General features: G+C 46.1%; 5 protein-coding genes across 5 annotated transcripts; 3 read left to right on the top strand and 2 right to left on the bottom strand.

Moving 5' to 3' along the window:
• Positions 1 to 2,863: 2,863 nt before the first annotated feature.
• Positions 2,864 to 4,102, bottom strand: CDV56_100614 (uncharacterized protein; the record flags this gene model as incomplete). Its single annotated transcript, XM_026754233.1, has 5 exons — positions 2,864 to 3,324; positions 3,397 to 3,467; positions 3,522 to 3,711; positions 3,770 to 3,982; positions 4,027 to 4,102. The coding sequence occupies 5 exons, from the start codon at positions 4,100 to 4,102 to the stop codon at positions 2,864 to 2,866; spliced, it is 1,011 nt and encodes a 336-aa protein (XP_026609813.1).
• Positions 4,103 to 6,726: 2,624 nt separating this feature from the next.
• CDV56_101226 (uncharacterized protein) lies at positions 6,727 to 8,820 on the top strand (the record flags this gene model as incomplete). The annotated part of the gene is made up of 2 exons (XM_026754845.1): positions 6,727 to 6,945; positions 7,150 to 8,820. 2 exons carry the CDS (start codon positions 6,727 to 6,729, stop codon positions 8,818 to 8,820), a joined length of 1,890 nt encoding a protein of 629 aa, XP_026609814.1.
• Positions 8,821 to 10,064: 1,244 nt separating this feature from the next.
• Positions 10,065 to 11,831, bottom strand: CDV56_101716 (HET domain-containing protein; the record flags this gene model as incomplete). Its single annotated transcript, XM_026755335.1, has 1 exon — positions 10,065 to 11,831. One exon carries the CDS (start codon positions 11,829 to 11,831, stop codon positions 10,065 to 10,067), a length of 1,767 nt encoding a protein of 588 aa, XP_026609815.1.
• Positions 11,832 to 13,006: 1,175 nt separating this feature from the next.
• CDV56_102117 (uncharacterized protein) lies at positions 13,007 to 13,873 on the top strand (the record flags this gene model as incomplete). The annotated part of the gene is made up of 1 exon (XM_026755736.1): positions 13,007 to 13,873. The coding sequence occupies one exon, from the start codon at positions 13,007 to 13,009 to the stop codon at positions 13,871 to 13,873; it is 867 nt and encodes a 288-aa protein (XP_026609816.1).
• A 2,122-nt stretch (positions 13,874 to 15,995) lies between these two features.
• On the top strand, positions 15,996 to 16,796 carry CDV56_102516 (uncharacterized protein; the record flags this gene model as incomplete). The annotated part of the gene is made up of 1 exon (XM_026756135.1): positions 15,996 to 16,796. One exon carries the CDS (start codon positions 15,996 to 15,998, stop codon positions 16,794 to 16,796), a length of 801 nt encoding a protein of 266 aa, XP_026609817.1.
• Between the last annotated feature and the right edge of the window lie 412 nt (positions 16,797 to 17,208).

Genomic DNA, 17,208 nt, shown 5'->3' on the forward strand with positions numbered 1-17,208 from the left:
TTGCATCGTCAGGCTACCTGGTCGGTAGGCCTCAGGCAAGTATCGGATATAGTCCAGGGACTATATCACCCCTTCCCAAAGTAGTTGACTAGCAGAGAACAGCAGAGACGGATCCCAGGGTGTGACACCTAAGCATAAGGCTGTGTATATCAACCTCCTAGATAATTAGATATAATTAGATAGCTCTCTTAAGTATATAAAGGAGTAAAGACTAGAAAAATTATAGATAAGGTATACTTAGTACCTCTATATAAATTATATACAGTAGTAAGGTACTATTATCTAATAGATTTTAGAAGTAAATCTTACTAACTAGAATTATAAGGCCTATAAGGTGCCTCTCTATAGGCCTAATATAAAATATACTTACTAGATAGATTTCTATAGTTATATTAAGAGAGAAAGTTGAAATTAACCTTCTATTACTTATTATATATATTTTTCTATAGTAGACGTAACAGACCTTAAATTCTACCTTTTATACTAGGAGTGCAGTAAGGAATCTATCTAATTAGACTATTTTAACCTACCTCCCTACTAAGCATGGTCTAAGTAACTAATCAGATTACAGGCATGCTTAGTGGCACAGGAGATCCACTATGTGACCGGGCTTGGCACCAGAGGAGGGGATAGAGAATAATGGATCTCTAAAGAAGCCCGCCCTTTCCGCTCCTAAGGCATCCGGAACTTTTTGCCCCTTTTTACTGTCCTATTTATGCTTAAAGTGTTCAACTTTAATTTAATATAATTCTTAATATATTAAATACACACTTAAAGATGTTCAACATACTCACAAGTTATGTTTAATAGGAAATTATCGACCCCCATGGGCACCCACCAGAACCCGACGGTCGAGCGCGCACATCAGGTTCTGGGATTATGCGGTATTTTAGTTGGGAAGACAAGGATTCTCATTATCATTGTGTCAGCCTATTATTATTAATTTTTATTATTCTTCTTGCTAATGGAGAGCAAGATCATACGCGCTTACGCCACGTCATCATTATTGAGATAACCCTGAGCCAGTAGATAGTAGTATATACAGTGGGGGCTTTGTACCCCCTAGTTGCCCATTGGAGTTAGTATTAGGGGCTTTCCTTTGTTCGTTTGTGGGCCTCTTGGTGTGGTCGTTGATTATGGCTGCTCGGACTCCTTTTGTATAACGCAGTCCTTGACTCCTTGCTCAAGACCCAGTCCCTGTCGAGGATTTGCAAGAATTCAAATGCGAACCGTTCCAGATAGATGAGTTTAGCCTCCGATCAGCTATTTAAACGAATTAACAGGCTCCAAAACACTCGCTCGCTGGATCTGATCCTTTGATCCACACTCTCAGCCATTCCACGCCTTTCTATGCATTGGCCACCACTCCTCCAGTCACTCCGTCTGCTTTCTACTACTCGTCCCCTCCTGTTGATATAACTTACCGCTTACATGTTCTGGTGATTTGCTTATTCTTCCCTTTTCGCTTATTCTTTCCATATCGATTTGACCTTCCCTTTACGGCATCGGATCTCGCTACTCCAGAAGAATCTGACCTCTTACCCCTGATATCGGTGTACGCGAATATCGTCAGATAGCCCCTATTCCGGTAGTATAAAAGGCACATCAGATAGCCAGTAGTTAGAAAAGAATCAGACCTTCATTGCTTTTTCACTTGTATACGAAAGACTAGTGATTTCTGAACTTGTGACGGTAAAGCAGTTTCCAACACCTCCTCATCATGTCTCGATATGTCGCTGTCCATTAGAATCCCGCGGGCCCAGGCGATTCCAGACCCACTGCCTTGCAAATCATCCGAGATGAAAAGCTTGTGGGCCAGATGAAGGACAAAGTGTGTCTTTTTTCCCCCTATGATTCTATTTTGGGCCCCACCTTTCTCACTCTTTCTATCTCGTACTGCAGGTCTTTCTAATTACAGGCTGCTCCTCGGGAATCGGAATCGAAACTGCCCGTGCAATTGCTTCAACCGGAGCCAGGGTGTTTCTGGCCACACGGTCCTTGGAGAAAGGACACGCAGCTTGTAGAGATTTTCTCGAGCCTGGTCGGGTAGAACTTCTCCAGCTTGATACCAGCTCTCTTGCCTCCGTTCGTGCGGCGGCCGCTACGTTCTTGGAGCGCTCCCCGACGTTAAATGTCCTAATATGTAATGCAGGCGTGATGCATGTGCCCACCCGCGAGGAATCGGCAGATGGCTTTGAAATCCAACTTGCGACTAACTATCTTGGTCACTTCTTACTTTTCTGGCTGCTGCGAGATGCAATGCTACTGGCTGCTTCGGCTGATTTCCAGTCACGGCTGATAAACGTTTCCAGCAGCGGCCACCATGCATCAGAGATCCACTTTGATGATTTTAATCTGGCCAGGCATGGCGCATATCATCCTGGTGTGGCTTATGGACAAAGTAAGCTGGCCCAGATCTACATGGCCAACTATGTTGAGCGCTGGTACGGGCCTCAGCAACTACACGCACTGAGCGTGACGCCAGGCGGGATTTTTACACACCTGCAAAAATACATTTCACCGGAGATTAAGGCTGGATGGCGCTCTAATCCCACAGTCATGCAGTTTAACAAGAACCCGGAACAGGGTGCAGCCACAACCGTATTTGCAGCGGTGAGCAAGGAATGGGAGGGTCGTGGTGGCAAGTATCTGGAGGATTGCGCGGAGGCAAGCTTGTCCATTACGCCAGGAATGTCTGGCGTGAAGCCTTACGCCTATGATGAGGTCAAAGAGACTAGACTGTGGGAACTAAGACTCCAGACTCTAGGGCTTCATGAGTGGTCATGAGGGGTTCAACGGGGCGGGTTGAAGATGTTGGTTGAACCTTGAGGCTTATGTCTTTTCTAAGTACCTTAATTGGGACTCAAATCTTCCAAACGTCTATCAATTTGGACACCCGGTGCTCCGTATCCTGCAACTTGGCCAGCTGTGTGCTCAAAGACGCCATGTAGGCGACCGTCTTCGCTTCTTGCATCAGCGACCACAGACTGCGCAGTTGTATTCGCATTAAAACACTCATAACGCTAGACCATTCGCTCGGATTGTCAATTTCATAGTTCCCCACAAACATCCCGTTGGGAGGATTCTTGTTGCTGCTTTTGGGAGGCGAGCAAGAAGGGGTTGGAAACCTGGTCGCCTCTGGGGGATTCTTGTTGCAATGCTGCAGGTAAATGGCAATAACCTTGCCGCTGAGCGTGGCGAGCTTATCACACACAACGGTAAGAAGCATCATGTAGTCCGACCGGGAATTGCAGTGCTTACATCGGAGCATCTTCAAGCAATTTGTGCGGGCCTCTTTTTGCCAGGCCAGGGTCGAGTCCAGTGCTCCGATGCACGGTCGGTGCATTTAGTTCTCCAGTTCTTCCAGCAGGAGCACGATTCTCTGGAGACACCCACATGTGTCAGTCGATTCACGGTGCGCTGGGAGATCGCAGTTCGGAAGCACGAGCTGTTCGGAGTCGATATGCCTTGTATCGGTCCATTGATTAGCTTGAATAAAAGTAAAAGCAAAATAAACCCACCGAGAGTGTCTGGAAGCAGTAGCTTGTCGCTGCCAATGCCCAATAAATATTCGTTCTTCAAGGCCAGCCCAGGGACGGATACGGATATCGGAGTCGAGTCCGGGGCGAACTCTTGCATCGGAAGCAGTTCGTCTAGGATCTCCTGGTTCAGATTGGGTAAAGGGGATTGAGGCAGTATCCTTGATTCTCACTGAGCTGCGGTGTGGCCACGCCTGTCATGGGGTCCTAGTTTCAGATGCCGGTCTCACTGGGGATCGTGCCGGGATATTGCTTCCTGCAGAAGAGCCAGTGTTTCCCTGCCTCTGGCTCTGGTTCTGCCCCATGTTTTTCTGGCTGGCTGCCCGTCGGCGGCGCCGCTCGCCAGCGTCGTAGATGGACGAATATGTGCATGTTAATGCGGTTGCCTTGCACCGCGTACACCCAGTTTTCTGTCCGCTGCACTTCAGTTTTCTCGCGCGGCACTTGTCACACGTAGAATTTAGAGGTAATGAGTAGCCCATCTCACTGAAAGCCACTCCATCAGCATGTTGGATGAACTCAGGATTGTTGTTCTGCAGGTCCAAATGTAGCGTTCCAAACATTGCCACAATCAGAGACTGACCCTGTGGTGCAAAGAATCTGCCTTCCTCCTATAAGTTTAACAGATTCGCCTCTGGATGGTTCCAGCGTGCGTGGCGGAGCCGCATCTTCCATTATCTTTTTTATACCAGGCTCGCCATGCTCACGGGTGGTATTCAAGACTGAGGCCAGTTGTTCGTGTTCAGCTGTGATGATACAGCTCTAGCTCATGATTATAAAAGATGGGACCAGGGTTCTGCGTTAGTATAATTTTCTCACTGCATACTATCTGCAACTATCTGTGGAAATGTGCCTGAAAGCAGGTCTCCGAGTACCGCTGTTGGGTGCCACCGCTTAGGGCGGGTTCACTGGAACAAACATGAGGCCAAGGTAAGCTGTAGTCTGTAAACGATATCGATTTGACGATGAGCATCTGGCTATTTTACGATGGGCATTTACGAGGTGGCACGTGCATGGTTAAAACAACACCATTGTGTCTGCCTGGTATGAGTACACAAGGTTGTATTCCACCTCCCTAAATTCTCAAATTAGAGAGCGACTCACATCGCGTGCTGCTGTCAAGTGTCAAACGTCAAATTGCGAATACTTGGGAGCTGGAGCCAAGTAAGCCTGGGACCGCATATATCCCGTATCAGGTAAGAACCTAGCTCTGAATGTCCCCTGTCCTTTAGCAATCGCTCTGTGTTATGTGAGACCAAGAGAGCTAGACGGCATAAAAAATTCTTCTGATTGGTTTGATGGTCCCAGTACCACGGTTCACCCTGCGAAGCCACTGCAGGTTGGGCAGTTGACTTTACCCTTCCACGTCCAATAAACATAGTTATATTTTCGTCCGTTTCTGTTGGTTTTCTTCCCCCTGGCGTACGGTATTATTGGCAATATCAATAATAATTATGGCGAATATGTTTTTGGGGATGCACACAATGGAACCTGTCCGTGGCATTGCCGAAGAGACCAGCCGAGAAACGCGAGACATGCTACAGCACCTATACGGAGTATCCAGGATCTACATCCTTTGCCTTGGACGTAGATAGCCATTTACTCTGAAAGGTTCGCTGTTTGCTCCGGGTCTAGGTAAGATAAATTATGGAGTCTGTACTTATGACAGAGTATCGCTGATGTTACCCCAAACATTCCTGTTTACTGAGGAGTCGTCAGACTTGTCTCTGATAACACAAACTCTGGCACTCCATAGGGATGTGTCTGGCATTGTTTCACAACTAGATGCCTTGGAAATTCCAGCCTTTTGATACGTAACATAGCGCTGTTGAGCTGCACTTCCAAGCAGCACTTCAGCACTCTAGTGCTACTCTAACGATCAGGCCTTCAAGCCAAGAGTGCTTACTTCATGTCAGCTTGTCGTTGTCAGAACGTTCTCTTTGGTATATTCATTCACTCGTCCAATTGGCACTGAGTTGACGAGTCGTCTTCCATCCTATTGGCAGTATATAGCAGATAGTATATTATTGCCTTGCTAATGCTAAAATCGACCGTACAAAAGTCAAACTTCTTCCATGTTCCTAACGGAAACACAGCATCATTAGCCCCTCCAACGACATAATACGAGTGGATGAAGCCCCCCGTGCAATTCCAGATTGCTGTCCTGCAACGGGGTTTGTTTAGAATGAGGAGTGTAGCGATTATCGGTCATTCCACATCATCGACGCGTTGTCGATGGTCTACCATGGTCAGAAAATGGTCTATCAGAATCGATACCTTTACAATATATTGCACGAAAATATGCATTGGTCTAAACAACAGAAATTGGCTGGTAGCACTCTCTAACACACTGTACAAGGTTGTGCTCAGAAACATATATCCCTCAAGCACAATACAACGCAAATTTTCTCCCACGTTTACAGCTCAGGTGTGTCTCCAAAGACCTAGGTTCCTGGCATTAGGCTTCATGCACTAGGTTAGCAATAATGCCTGTCATCATTCGAGGTTCTGAGCGTACCTAAGATCATATCGATCGCCCCCTCCCCCTGTCGTCAAACGTGGTTTGCTTTTATTGGTTGTTATTGATAACCTCGCTCAAGCTATAGGTAATACCTAGCAGCTCCTAGCTTGCCTATGTAATGCTGGAGCCTTGCGTATTGGATTGACACCGCCCATATCAGCAAGCTTCAAAGAACAAATTAGCAGTGGGATTACAAAAATACCCTTCATATGTTGTCAAGCCGGTTTGAAATATTTCAGGCCATGCAAACATGAATTAGAAAGAGATTCAAGTATAGCGAGCCCTTTAGAAAGGCGAGATTTGAGTTTTCCTGTTAAATCTCGTATGTCCTTGAGATCATCTATCGTTTCTTTTTCCGTTACATTGGACCTAGGTATCAGTGCAGTGCTTTTCAACTTGTCGGTGTGTAGGAAGTGATATCATCAAGAGGTCGTGGCCAGTAATATTAAAAGAACTGCGATAATCATTTCTCTGCTCAGGCTGTAGCCTCGAGACCCTGCCGTTTGGGCACTTCTGGGCAGAAAGCCTCGTGCGGCTGAGGCATGGAATGAGGAAAGAAACCTCCTTTTTCTCCCTTTGGCGTGGAATGGCTCTTTTCAAGTTGCTCACACAGTCACAAATAAAGACAGACTACCTGAATAATAACTGATATGGTATCATATTCCAATGCTTGACAAAACCATGGCACTATCGAAGGGAAGTGACGACGCTCATGCGACGATGGTGCAGGTAACACAGATCAACAACGAGCACATCTATCAAGAGCTACCTGTGAATCATATACGAGTCATAGATCTCTTTCCCGGTTCGCAGTGGGATCTGATTGAGGTACAACTCCATGTTGTCGCGATCGATGATCCTGGTCCTTACCAAGCTCTGTCATATGTATGCGGGAGTACAACATGTGACTTGCGTCTAATCATGTGTAACAGCTACGAGTTCATAGTAACTGCGAACCTTCATGCAGCTTTGACACGATTCCGTCATGTTTCAGAGACTAAAAGACTATGGGTGGACGCAGTGTGCATCCACCAGGGTTTAATTGCCGAATGAAGCCAACAAGTGAGGTTGATGAGTCATATATACCAGCAGGCACAGGAGGTGCTCATATGGATTGGCGAGGAAAATAAGGATGTTGACACCAAGAGGGCCTTTGAAGTGGCAGAAGCAAGGCATGACTATGGTCAACAGCTAAGAATATTGGACTCACCGAGGGGCCGTTGTGCCATTTTGATGACTATTCCAGATCGAGATATGTTCGACCTGGTCACCGAGGTACAACAGCGGTTTCCACCGGATCTGCCAGATGGTATCGATCCGATGCAGCTACAGGTCCTGGACCACCTGCTCGCGAAGTCACACGCAGGTTTTCCCGAAGTTGATCTGCTGCTGTACATCGGTCACAGGGATATCGACAACGTTGCTTGCTCGGGAGTTCATTTACCAATCGCCGTCTTGACCCCGGAATGGGATCTTGAACATGTTAAGCATGTTTCAGAATGGACCTTTTCAAGCTTCGACAATTTCCTTAGAGAAGCAACGAAGCCATCGGAAATGCGACTATCGGACAATGGCGCAGCGCAGGTGCTGCAAGCCCTGAACTATTTGACTAAGCGGCAGTACTTCAGGCAAGCTTGGATCGTCCAGGAGGTAATTCTCGCGCCCAAGTCTATCATGGTGTGCGGAAGACACGAAGTCAGCTTTGTTAAATTTTACGTGGTGTATGGAATCGACCCAACGACAAGAATTTATGTGAAAAACTTTATGCTCGACGACTTCAAATTCTTCGAGGCAGAGGAGAATGTGCGAACTTTGGCGAAATGGTGGCCTTTCCTTCACAATAGCAATTTACTAGGTGAAGAGTTTATGGCTGGGCACAGTGCCTTCAATCAATTAGGATACCTTAACAAAAGAGGGCGCCAAGGAGATCTTGGGGAAATATGTCTCGGATCTTTACTTCTTGACTTCGGAGAACAGAGATCCACTGATCCTCGTGACAAGGTCTTCAGCCTTGTAGGGATCATAAAAAGGTTCTCCACCCTCCCAAGAGAGGTCGAATGGGCTGAAGAGTGTGTGGATTATGGCCTTGAAACACGAGAAGTCTTTTGGAGAGCTGCAAAACATCTCGTGGAAACATTTTCTCTACGGCAAGTCAATGAGCCTAAGCCGTCGAGATACCATATTCTGCATTTCTTCCGAGAATCCTCATTCAATCCAGGAGACGACAACATGGACGTCAATCTTCCCACATGGGTACCAAATTGGTCATCCATCTCTCGCCAAGGATGGCTGGTCAACAATCGGAGAATCTATGAGATTGACAGCCTGATCCCGTACAGGGCTCGAGTACAAGAAGACTCCCTCTTTATTACTGCCTCCATTGTGGACAAAGTCTCCTTTTGTTCGAATGTACTTGAGTGTGACCAGGAGATGTACGGACAAGCAACCCTATGCGACAAATTAGTAGGGAAGGAAGGAAGCACCCGCAGTCCTTATGGCGGGGTCAATGCGCAATTCGAAGCCTTTTGGAGAACAGTGATCGCGGATGATCCAATCGGGAGCAAATCACAGACTGACTTTACTTACCACTTTCAAGAGTTTGATGCAGTGAACAGATGGGTTTCTCACTGCTGTGACATGTATTCCCAGGTTTCCCGCATGTGGTTGGAAGACCTTGACAAGCGCCCTTTATTTGGTCCGTTGCTTGACGATCTTCGAAAGCAGAAGGCACAGAAAGGTAACTTGAATACTTCGCCTTGATGGAAAGGGCGACAGAGCAAGTTTAGGAATCACTAGGCAAAGACCAATTCCAGGCACTCCTCGAACAGGAGGAGCCCAAGTGGGAGAGTATTGGAGCACGTTCTGAGAAATCTAAGCACAGGATCATAAAAACAAACTCAGGATATTTCGGCCTTGCGCCTTCGTCTGTGCGTAATGGGGATACTGTTGCAATTATTGCCGGTGCATCAAATCCCTGGTACATTCGACAGCAGGGTCAATACTATATTGTCATAGGCCGTGCACATTTTTATCAAGGTGGTCATTACTTGGCCAATTGTCTTGATATTGAGTTGCGTTGAAGTCAGATTGCTGTCATGTCACCTTAAGCTCCTAGCTTCAAGAGTCTTGCAGAGCTGAAAATCCATGTCTCTAACAGGAATTGTTCTTTCTTTAATTTAGATGACTACATATAAGAGAAATAAAATCCCATATCCAGCCTAAATGAATTAAAAGGAAATGCCCAACCCTTTGCCAACCGCCTTTTTACAAATTCTCTTCCATGATAAAAATTGCAGCCACGTTTACTAGAATTTCACCTAGTATTGGCGCTGTCATTTTATGCCTTTGAGGGTGGCCACTCCATAAGAAACTCTAACATCTAATGCTCCCCAATTGACAACCAAGATACTTCAATTTTCTTTGTTCGCGTAGAGCAGGCTGCGGTATCACCCTGGTTCCTCTGGGTATGTTGGTCGATAAAGCCGCCACGCGCTGTGGTTTACATGGGTGCATTACACATTGACAGTAGTGTCAGCATCCGTGCTCACCAGTGCAGTGACCACATCAGGCTTTTTCTCTATATGATCATGCTAGATGACCGTGCCTCTGGCACCGGTGGCACCTTTTTCGCCTAACTTGGTAAGCCTTAATACTGCCAATATACCTCTGTCCCACGAGCAGACCGTTGTTGATATAGTAATCTATTCTGCTGCTTCCGGTGAGTTGAGCTAGATGCCCAATGATGACGATGTGCCCAGAGGTTTGTCATTCCTCTTTAGCCATGTGATGTTTTTAATTTGGTACCACTTGACGGCAAGCTTGTTTCCCTCTGTGATCTGCTTTATTCCTTGCTTCTAGCTTTTTTCTAGGTCAAAGTTTTCCGTGGGGATGCGGTGGACGACAATACCAAAGTGAGGTTCTACCAGCTTTATCTTGTTGGCCCTTGTATACCAATACCACACTAAACTGTTTATACCGCACAAGCACACAGGCAATGATCATTATTAACAAAGTATAAAATTCTCATAGCTCCCACCAGTGCATGATGCTTTTCCCAAACCCGCCACCTGTACCATTGCTTCACCGACTACCTGATACGCACCATCTTTGACAAGACGAAGAGCAACCAAAGTCTTGCACCCTGATATAGCACAGATGATATCCCCTGGCCATGGGGTATCAGCAACAACACCTAGGTTGAATGTGCTACTGAAACCGTTTTTAAGAAGCAGGCTACATGAGCACAGCTCCCTCGAATGCATGCGGCGCTTGAACTGATATAGCGCCTCGAACTGCTCTTCATTGCCGGGCACATGCAAATTCGTTTGGACCAGGCTATCAAGCACCTTGGACTGGCTGGGGCGATAATCCGGAAGAACGACCTGCGGAAATTCCTCCCTTTTCACCGTTGTCTTGTTCAAGAAGGTGTAACATTCTCTGATATGTGCCATCTCCCTGGCTTCCCAGTTCAAGAGATTTCTATGGAACATATTCCTGAGGAGCTTGCTTTGGTCTCTTGAATATTCAAACGTGACAGGGGCATTTGGGGGAATCAAAGATGTCTCTTTAGGATAAGTATAGCCCGCGGGAAGAAGAGGGAATGCCCTATATTCGGCATGTAGATACGGACACCAGGACGGTACCGCTCTTTGACATTTCTCATTTACGGCACGTTGCCGCGCCTTGACAGTGACCACATCAAGTGACTTTGTTACCCGGATAAAACCTTTGAACGTTTGGGTAATGGCTTGCTCAACCGGTAAGTCATAGTCAACCTGAAGGGTCTTCTGAATATCTGAGTGAAACAAATTGTAGAAAGCGTAGATGTTGTCATGACGATCGAAGCAGTGGCTGTTCAGGAAGTGATTGAGAAACATATCCAGTGACATCCCAGACCGCAGTTGCTGAAATTTCAACAGCCTCTCTGGCCAGATCCCTTGCAGCCTTGACCGAACGGTGCTTACTCTCAAGGACTGCTTGAGATGGAGAGTCTTCTTTTCCTTTGGTGGCATTGACTGTAGGGCATGTGCATTGATAAGAGTGGTGGGCATGCACTCCAGCGTGGTATACCGCACGGTATGGTCCCCACACTTAACCCTTAAGTCACTGGAAAGCGCCATTTCCTGCAACGTCCAGGCTCGATACCAATATTCTCGATAGACGAGGTCTTCCAGCGCGAACATCATTCTCCCTTGCGAATTGCTGTCCAGCGTACGCAAGGCTCTGATCGAGGTATCTAACACATTGCGATTACTGGGGTCTGACTCGATTAGTTGAAGGAGGTTGAAAAAGTTCTTCATATCCTCTTCTGTCGCTGTTCGTGCCCACCTCCGGATCTCATAGTACGGTCCCAGCCAACAAATTACCCTGCAGGCAGAGTAATATATGCGACCCATTAAGGGAATCTGGATGTTCTTCTCGGGTATGTTCGATTCATTGATGCACAAGGAGTCGACCCACAATTTCCGGCCTTTTTTTGGGTGTCTGAGTGCGCGAAGGGCTTCTGCCAGGTTCTCGGTGATGAAGTATTCATTACCGCCGATCTCGATGCGTTGCGGCCGCTCCTTAGATCCGCATACATACGAAAATGCTTCATATTCTTCCGGTGGCTTTTTGTCTGGAAGCAATGGAACTTCTTCCAGTGAACACTGAATGCTATCTGCCGGCGATCCGGCAAGTATGGTGACAAGGCGAATATAGTCTTCGCGCAGAGGTCGGAAAATTTTGCGCGATAATTGGGGATTCTTCGTCGCGATTTCGCTGTCTGCCATCGCTGTTGAGTAGAGGGTTGTCAACTCAAAACAAACAGATGAATTTAAAGAAATGAATTATTTCAAATGGGTTTTGACCTTTCTGATGGTGCAAAGTAGTGACTTTTATATCGATCGTGCACCTCAACGCTGAATATAGTAGCGTAATGAAACAACAATCACCCATAACTTCTACATAATTAGAAAAGGAGAAAAGGAGCAAGAGATAAATATAACCGCCTCCAATCAGATAACATTGTTTTCACTGGATACACCACTGATCATCGAGAAATCATTGGCAATGCTGTCGCCTGGAAGCCCTGTGGATGTGCCAATCAAGCAGTTCACAGCCTCGTGGCCTCATATTACCTGCATCTCTCGACCTCACCAACGACTAATTGGTTTATAATATTCCAGATAATGTGTTCAACCGTGTCTCACTTATCGCGCGCAAAGCGCCAGAGAAAAAAGAGTGTTCTAGTTACAGGTTATGCAGCGGCTAGGCTATGGATCTTGAGACGAAAAGTACAGTGCCCGGTTCGACCTGATCGTATGGTTTAGCGTCTGTAGATGCATTAAGTCGCCACCAATGAGCACAAAACACATCGATGTTGGCAGTTTCAATGGGCAAATGCGATGTATCATAGCCTTGCGGCTGAGCCATGGGCATGTCGCTGGGTAAAAGATAGCCTCGTCTTAGGTAGTGCATTCCAAAATATATCATTGTCTATCATAATATTATCTGAGTAGGACAGATCCCTAAATTAATCTTTGGTAAATCAGATTTCTTGTCAACTACAATGAGCTATCCCTGGGCCAAACTATCCCTTTGGGAACCCTTCAAGATCGACGCTCTTGGGCTTGTGACACTTCTTGGCGCCCAAGAGATCGACGATTCTGTCGGTCGGTTGGTCCCCAGCCGTTGGCTTGAGTACATGCCGTTGGTGCGTGGTTTCGTGATTGCTGGCGACCTATTCAAGGCCAGGAAGCCCGCTTTCAATTGGTATAATATCAGCAGCGGGATTCACACCAGCGAACTGTCATGCTGGTTTAGTCGGTGGCTGTTGGCTCAAGACTTCCATTCCAATCGCAGTATTGACTGATGGGACATCAAAACGCACAAGCCGCGTCGATGGCGGCACTACCATTTGAGTTCAGCTGCAATATCGTTTTGCTCAACCGGAACTCTGGTCATTATGGTCGTACTGTCTCAGGACTGGTATGGTTTGGCCAATGCCTTGGCTATTTTAACCTCCATTCTGGTCCGCGTTTATATTCTCCAGGCCAACCGCCACGCTATTGATGCCGCTGTCCGTGAGGAAGAAAGCCGGCCTATGCAAAAGCAGACGAAAGAAAACCGAGATGAGCATGACAAGACATTGGTGATCCTGCCCAATTCCAAAGTTGTGACTGTTTTCCTGCCAAGAAAGACAATCAAGTCCGTCTTTATCCAGAATCCATCACCATCTCCAAGTTGGCTTTATACTGTCATCCGGTGGATCGGCTGGGCCGCTTTTGGTGTCCATGTCGTTTCTCTGGGTATGACTCGGTTGGCGAGCCAAATTTACAGCATCATACTTCTTGTCCTTCCTACTGCGCTCGTATGCAGCCACGTTGGCTGCGATGATTTTCGGAGCGCCTGGTTGCTCTCACGCAATACAGATCAACAGGTTTCACGGCCATATACCTGTTGGATAGGATCGTACCTCGAGGCGACCGTATGTGAATGGCCGATAGACGTGGAGTTTAAAAAAGATAAACATGGAAGCTGGCAGCGTCGACAACCAGATGAGAAGGCACCCTCAACGAGCCGACGACAAGATATTTACGCGTGGCTGAATTTAAGCACTGAAGAGGAAGATAGTCTAGCTCGATGGGATTTCTTGCCGCATCCAAGGGGCCATAGGAGATGGTCAGAAGACTTCAACTCCAAAAAGAAACTGATACAAGAAGACCCTCCCAATGTGGCAGACATTGTCAGGAAACAACGCCAAGTAAATATTGAAATTACCAGTGCAGAAAGCAGCTTGTCCCATGATAAAGAGCGAGGACAGGCCGTTTGAATTTTTTAAAGTCGGTATACTCGTGGCACAAGCTTGGTCCCTGATGCATCAGATGGAAAGTGATTTTTTGTTGCAAACGTGGAACCTTTATATCTACAGATACTGTAGCAGAGATAGGAATGCAGACTTTACAACATTGCCATATGGTACCTACCATCAAGTAGACCACGACATTATCTCTGCTAGTTAGATATTGAACTTCCAGGTCAAATCTATCATATGGTTTATATTCGCGTCATGGAAAGGCCCCTCTGGATCTTTTAGTCGCCACATAGTTACCAGATGAGTTAACTCAAGGAATAGAACAATGCTATCCAGCAGGATGTCCCCCAGAGATACATCCCCCTGCAGTGGGTCGATATATGGGGTTTGGTCGAGTGAGACCGGTTGTAGCCTGGTACATCAATCAGTCATGCCTAGCCAGACAACGAATTGGTAATTCTGGACCCAATCCACGGGGAGACACTGTAGGGCCGCCTAGAGATATTGTCATACAGGGGCCTGATCTAAGTGTCTGGCATAAGGCATGGAATGGATCACAGTGGGTACCGTCAGAATATTCATGAACATCGCTTGGTGGCACGGTTACAGAAACGCCTGTCCTTAGCCCGCTTGGATCTCAGAAGCTCGAGGTCTTCGCTCGCGGAAGGAGCAGAGATTTGGTATGTTGGTCCTGAAATGCGGCTTCAAACGGTGAGGCGAAACCGTTTCTTTCGAGGAAATGCCTGTGGCAAAAGTTTTCTTCCAAAGGTTTGCTCTTTCAGAAACATTTGATTGAGAATTGAAAAAAAGGATTAGTCTTATTATCTTAGTGTCATAACATGTTCTACATATCTCTTTGGAAATCCACCTTCACCTGTGCTGCGAGTTTAGGGGGTGATGTGATGGGCAGACTGTGTTTACTCTCAGGATCCTAACATAGCTACGTAAATACATTTACTAGAATAGGAAAATAGCAACGTCACACCTCCTGGTTGACTGACACTGAGTGGAGGTGGACTGAACATACTGCCCGCAGGTTCACGTTAATTTATTGTGAGATGAAAGTTTGGCAGGAGCTGTAATTTCCGCTATCTGATCCATAAGGTAGTTGATAATTTAGTGTGAATCATACCACAGAAAAGCTTATGAATTTCTGGTGGAGCCGACCAGTGGTGAGCCATCCGCCCCAGTGGGACTCGTCCCCCACTTGTGGTAGCAGATGTCATCCGTGCCGAGCCCGAAGATGTCAATTTGGTTTGGGGACCAGGAAACGGTCGAGAGATTCTGTGCCATTGTATTGTCTTTTTCTGTTAATCTTATGCTGCTGAGATATGAAGTAAAGCACCACAAACGGTTTTCATTTTGTCGACCACCCTGGATGCTGCAGATTTGTACAAAGTATGCTAAAATTAGAACTAAAACTTGTCTATTCTTTCCATTGCAGGTGGGAACTTAACTTGAAGCAATTGTCATAGTTGGGTCGGGCCTGCCCAGAACCCTTTCTTTTAGCAGCAGAAACCAAACTTCGGCAGTATTATACCATGACAGATGATATTGAAGATAATCTTTTCGCCATTGGGACTATTCTTGCGCCCCAGCATAAGCTCCGATTCTTCTCTAAGAAAGACTGGGAGGATCCCGAGGTTGACTATCGTGCAATGTACCGACAGAGTCTATTGAAATACCTCCAACCATATCAACGTCGGATATCATCTACACAGCCAGGCTCACATGTCGACGAGCCCGGCATCGGATTTTGAAATGATAGCAACCCCAACGCTGCCTAGTTTCGACGCCTTACCTAATATTCTGAAACCGCGATACCCGGGGGCCTTGTTGAGATTTTCCACTTGCCAATCACATGCAACCCTAAGCAATAAAATCCCGAGGTTGATGGAAAGAGTGGATGTTCAGTGGCGTCGACATTTAAAGAAGCCTAATCTCATTGCGATAGTATCATGTCAACGTTTACACCAGTTCCTGACGGTAAAGTCATCTGTTTTTTTCTCTTAAGTTCTCTTTTGAGGCCATGGTGTTTCTATCACTGACTGACGAGGAATTTGCTATACTTTCAGGTATAATCTACAGTTCATGCAAAAGCCTTCATTCTTTAGTATCTCTCAAAGAAGCTTCGACAAAGATGTCACGGGATGGTGTACCTTCAATGATATTTTTCGATGTCTTGGGGACAATTGTGGAATGGAGATGTTGCATCGCGAACGAACTGAATGCCACAGCACAAAGGGCTCTGCAAGATCAAGTTCGATATCTGAGTGCCGATGTGCGAGCACGCGTCTCTGATATGTCCACTTCGAGCTGGCAGGAGATCGCGGAGGAGTGGCATCGCTCATATATGAACTTCGGAGACACTTACGATACATCTAAGCCCTTTGTCTCAGTAGATGAGTACAACCGCATTTCTTTGGAAAATATTCTCATCAAATGGCTTCTCCGGGATTTATTTAACGAGGACGATCTCAAAGATTTGACACTCGCTTGGCATCGACTTGACTCATACTCTGACAGTGTGCCAGGCCTTTCGTTGCTGGGCACTAAATTTTTGACGTCTACATTATCCAATGGTAATGTAAAACTCCTCGAAGACCTACAAGAACACAATTCTTTGCCTTTCAAGCACATCACCAGTGCAGAGCATTTCGGTGCTTACAAGCCGTCGCCAGAGGTCTATCATGGTGCTGCTCGCAGATTCGGTTTCAGGAATTCGCAATGTTGTCTCGTCGCAGCCCATCTTGAGGACTTGCATGCCGCCAAAAAATGTGGGTTTCAGACAATCTATGTCGAGAGAGACTTGGAAGAAGCTTGGGATAGTAGAGATATTGCCCGAGCCAGAGAAGAGGGGTTTGTCGATCTTTGGGTCGGAGTTGGAGGCTCAGGTCTGATTGAAGTTGCTCGATATTTTGGAATAGAAAGTGGACTTTAAATGAATTATCACCCAGTCGGACCCTGAGTCAATAGATCCAAGCCCTTCTATCTGCTCTTGTGCGGATGGAAGCTCATTTTATCACAACAATAGTCTCTCTCTTTACTTTCTGCATATTTGGATAATAATATAAGAACCATGGCTAGATAGTAAGGTAACCTGTAAGCGAGTGGGCCACGCAAGCTGTTGGACCACAAACATTGCCTTTAATGAAATCGTGCTATATTTTCATGTTTATTGCAGCAATTCTTGGGTAATTAGAGAAGCTTGAAAATTGTTTTGGCATCTTGGGACGAAGATATATAGTCATAGTTTGGAATGACATATTATGCTGTCTATTTGGTAATCTTTTTTTATAAATCAAAAACTTACCTGTTTTTTTTTTTTTTTTTTTTTTTTTTTTTTTTTTTTT

Source organism: Aspergillus thermomutatus (assembly GCF_002237265.1).
Source record: "Aspergillus thermomutatus strain HMR AF 39 chromosome Unknown NODE_409, whole genome shotgun sequence".
Classification (NCBI taxonomy): Eukaryota; Fungi; Ascomycota; class Eurotiomycetes; order Eurotiales; family Aspergillaceae; genus Aspergillus; species Aspergillus thermomutatus.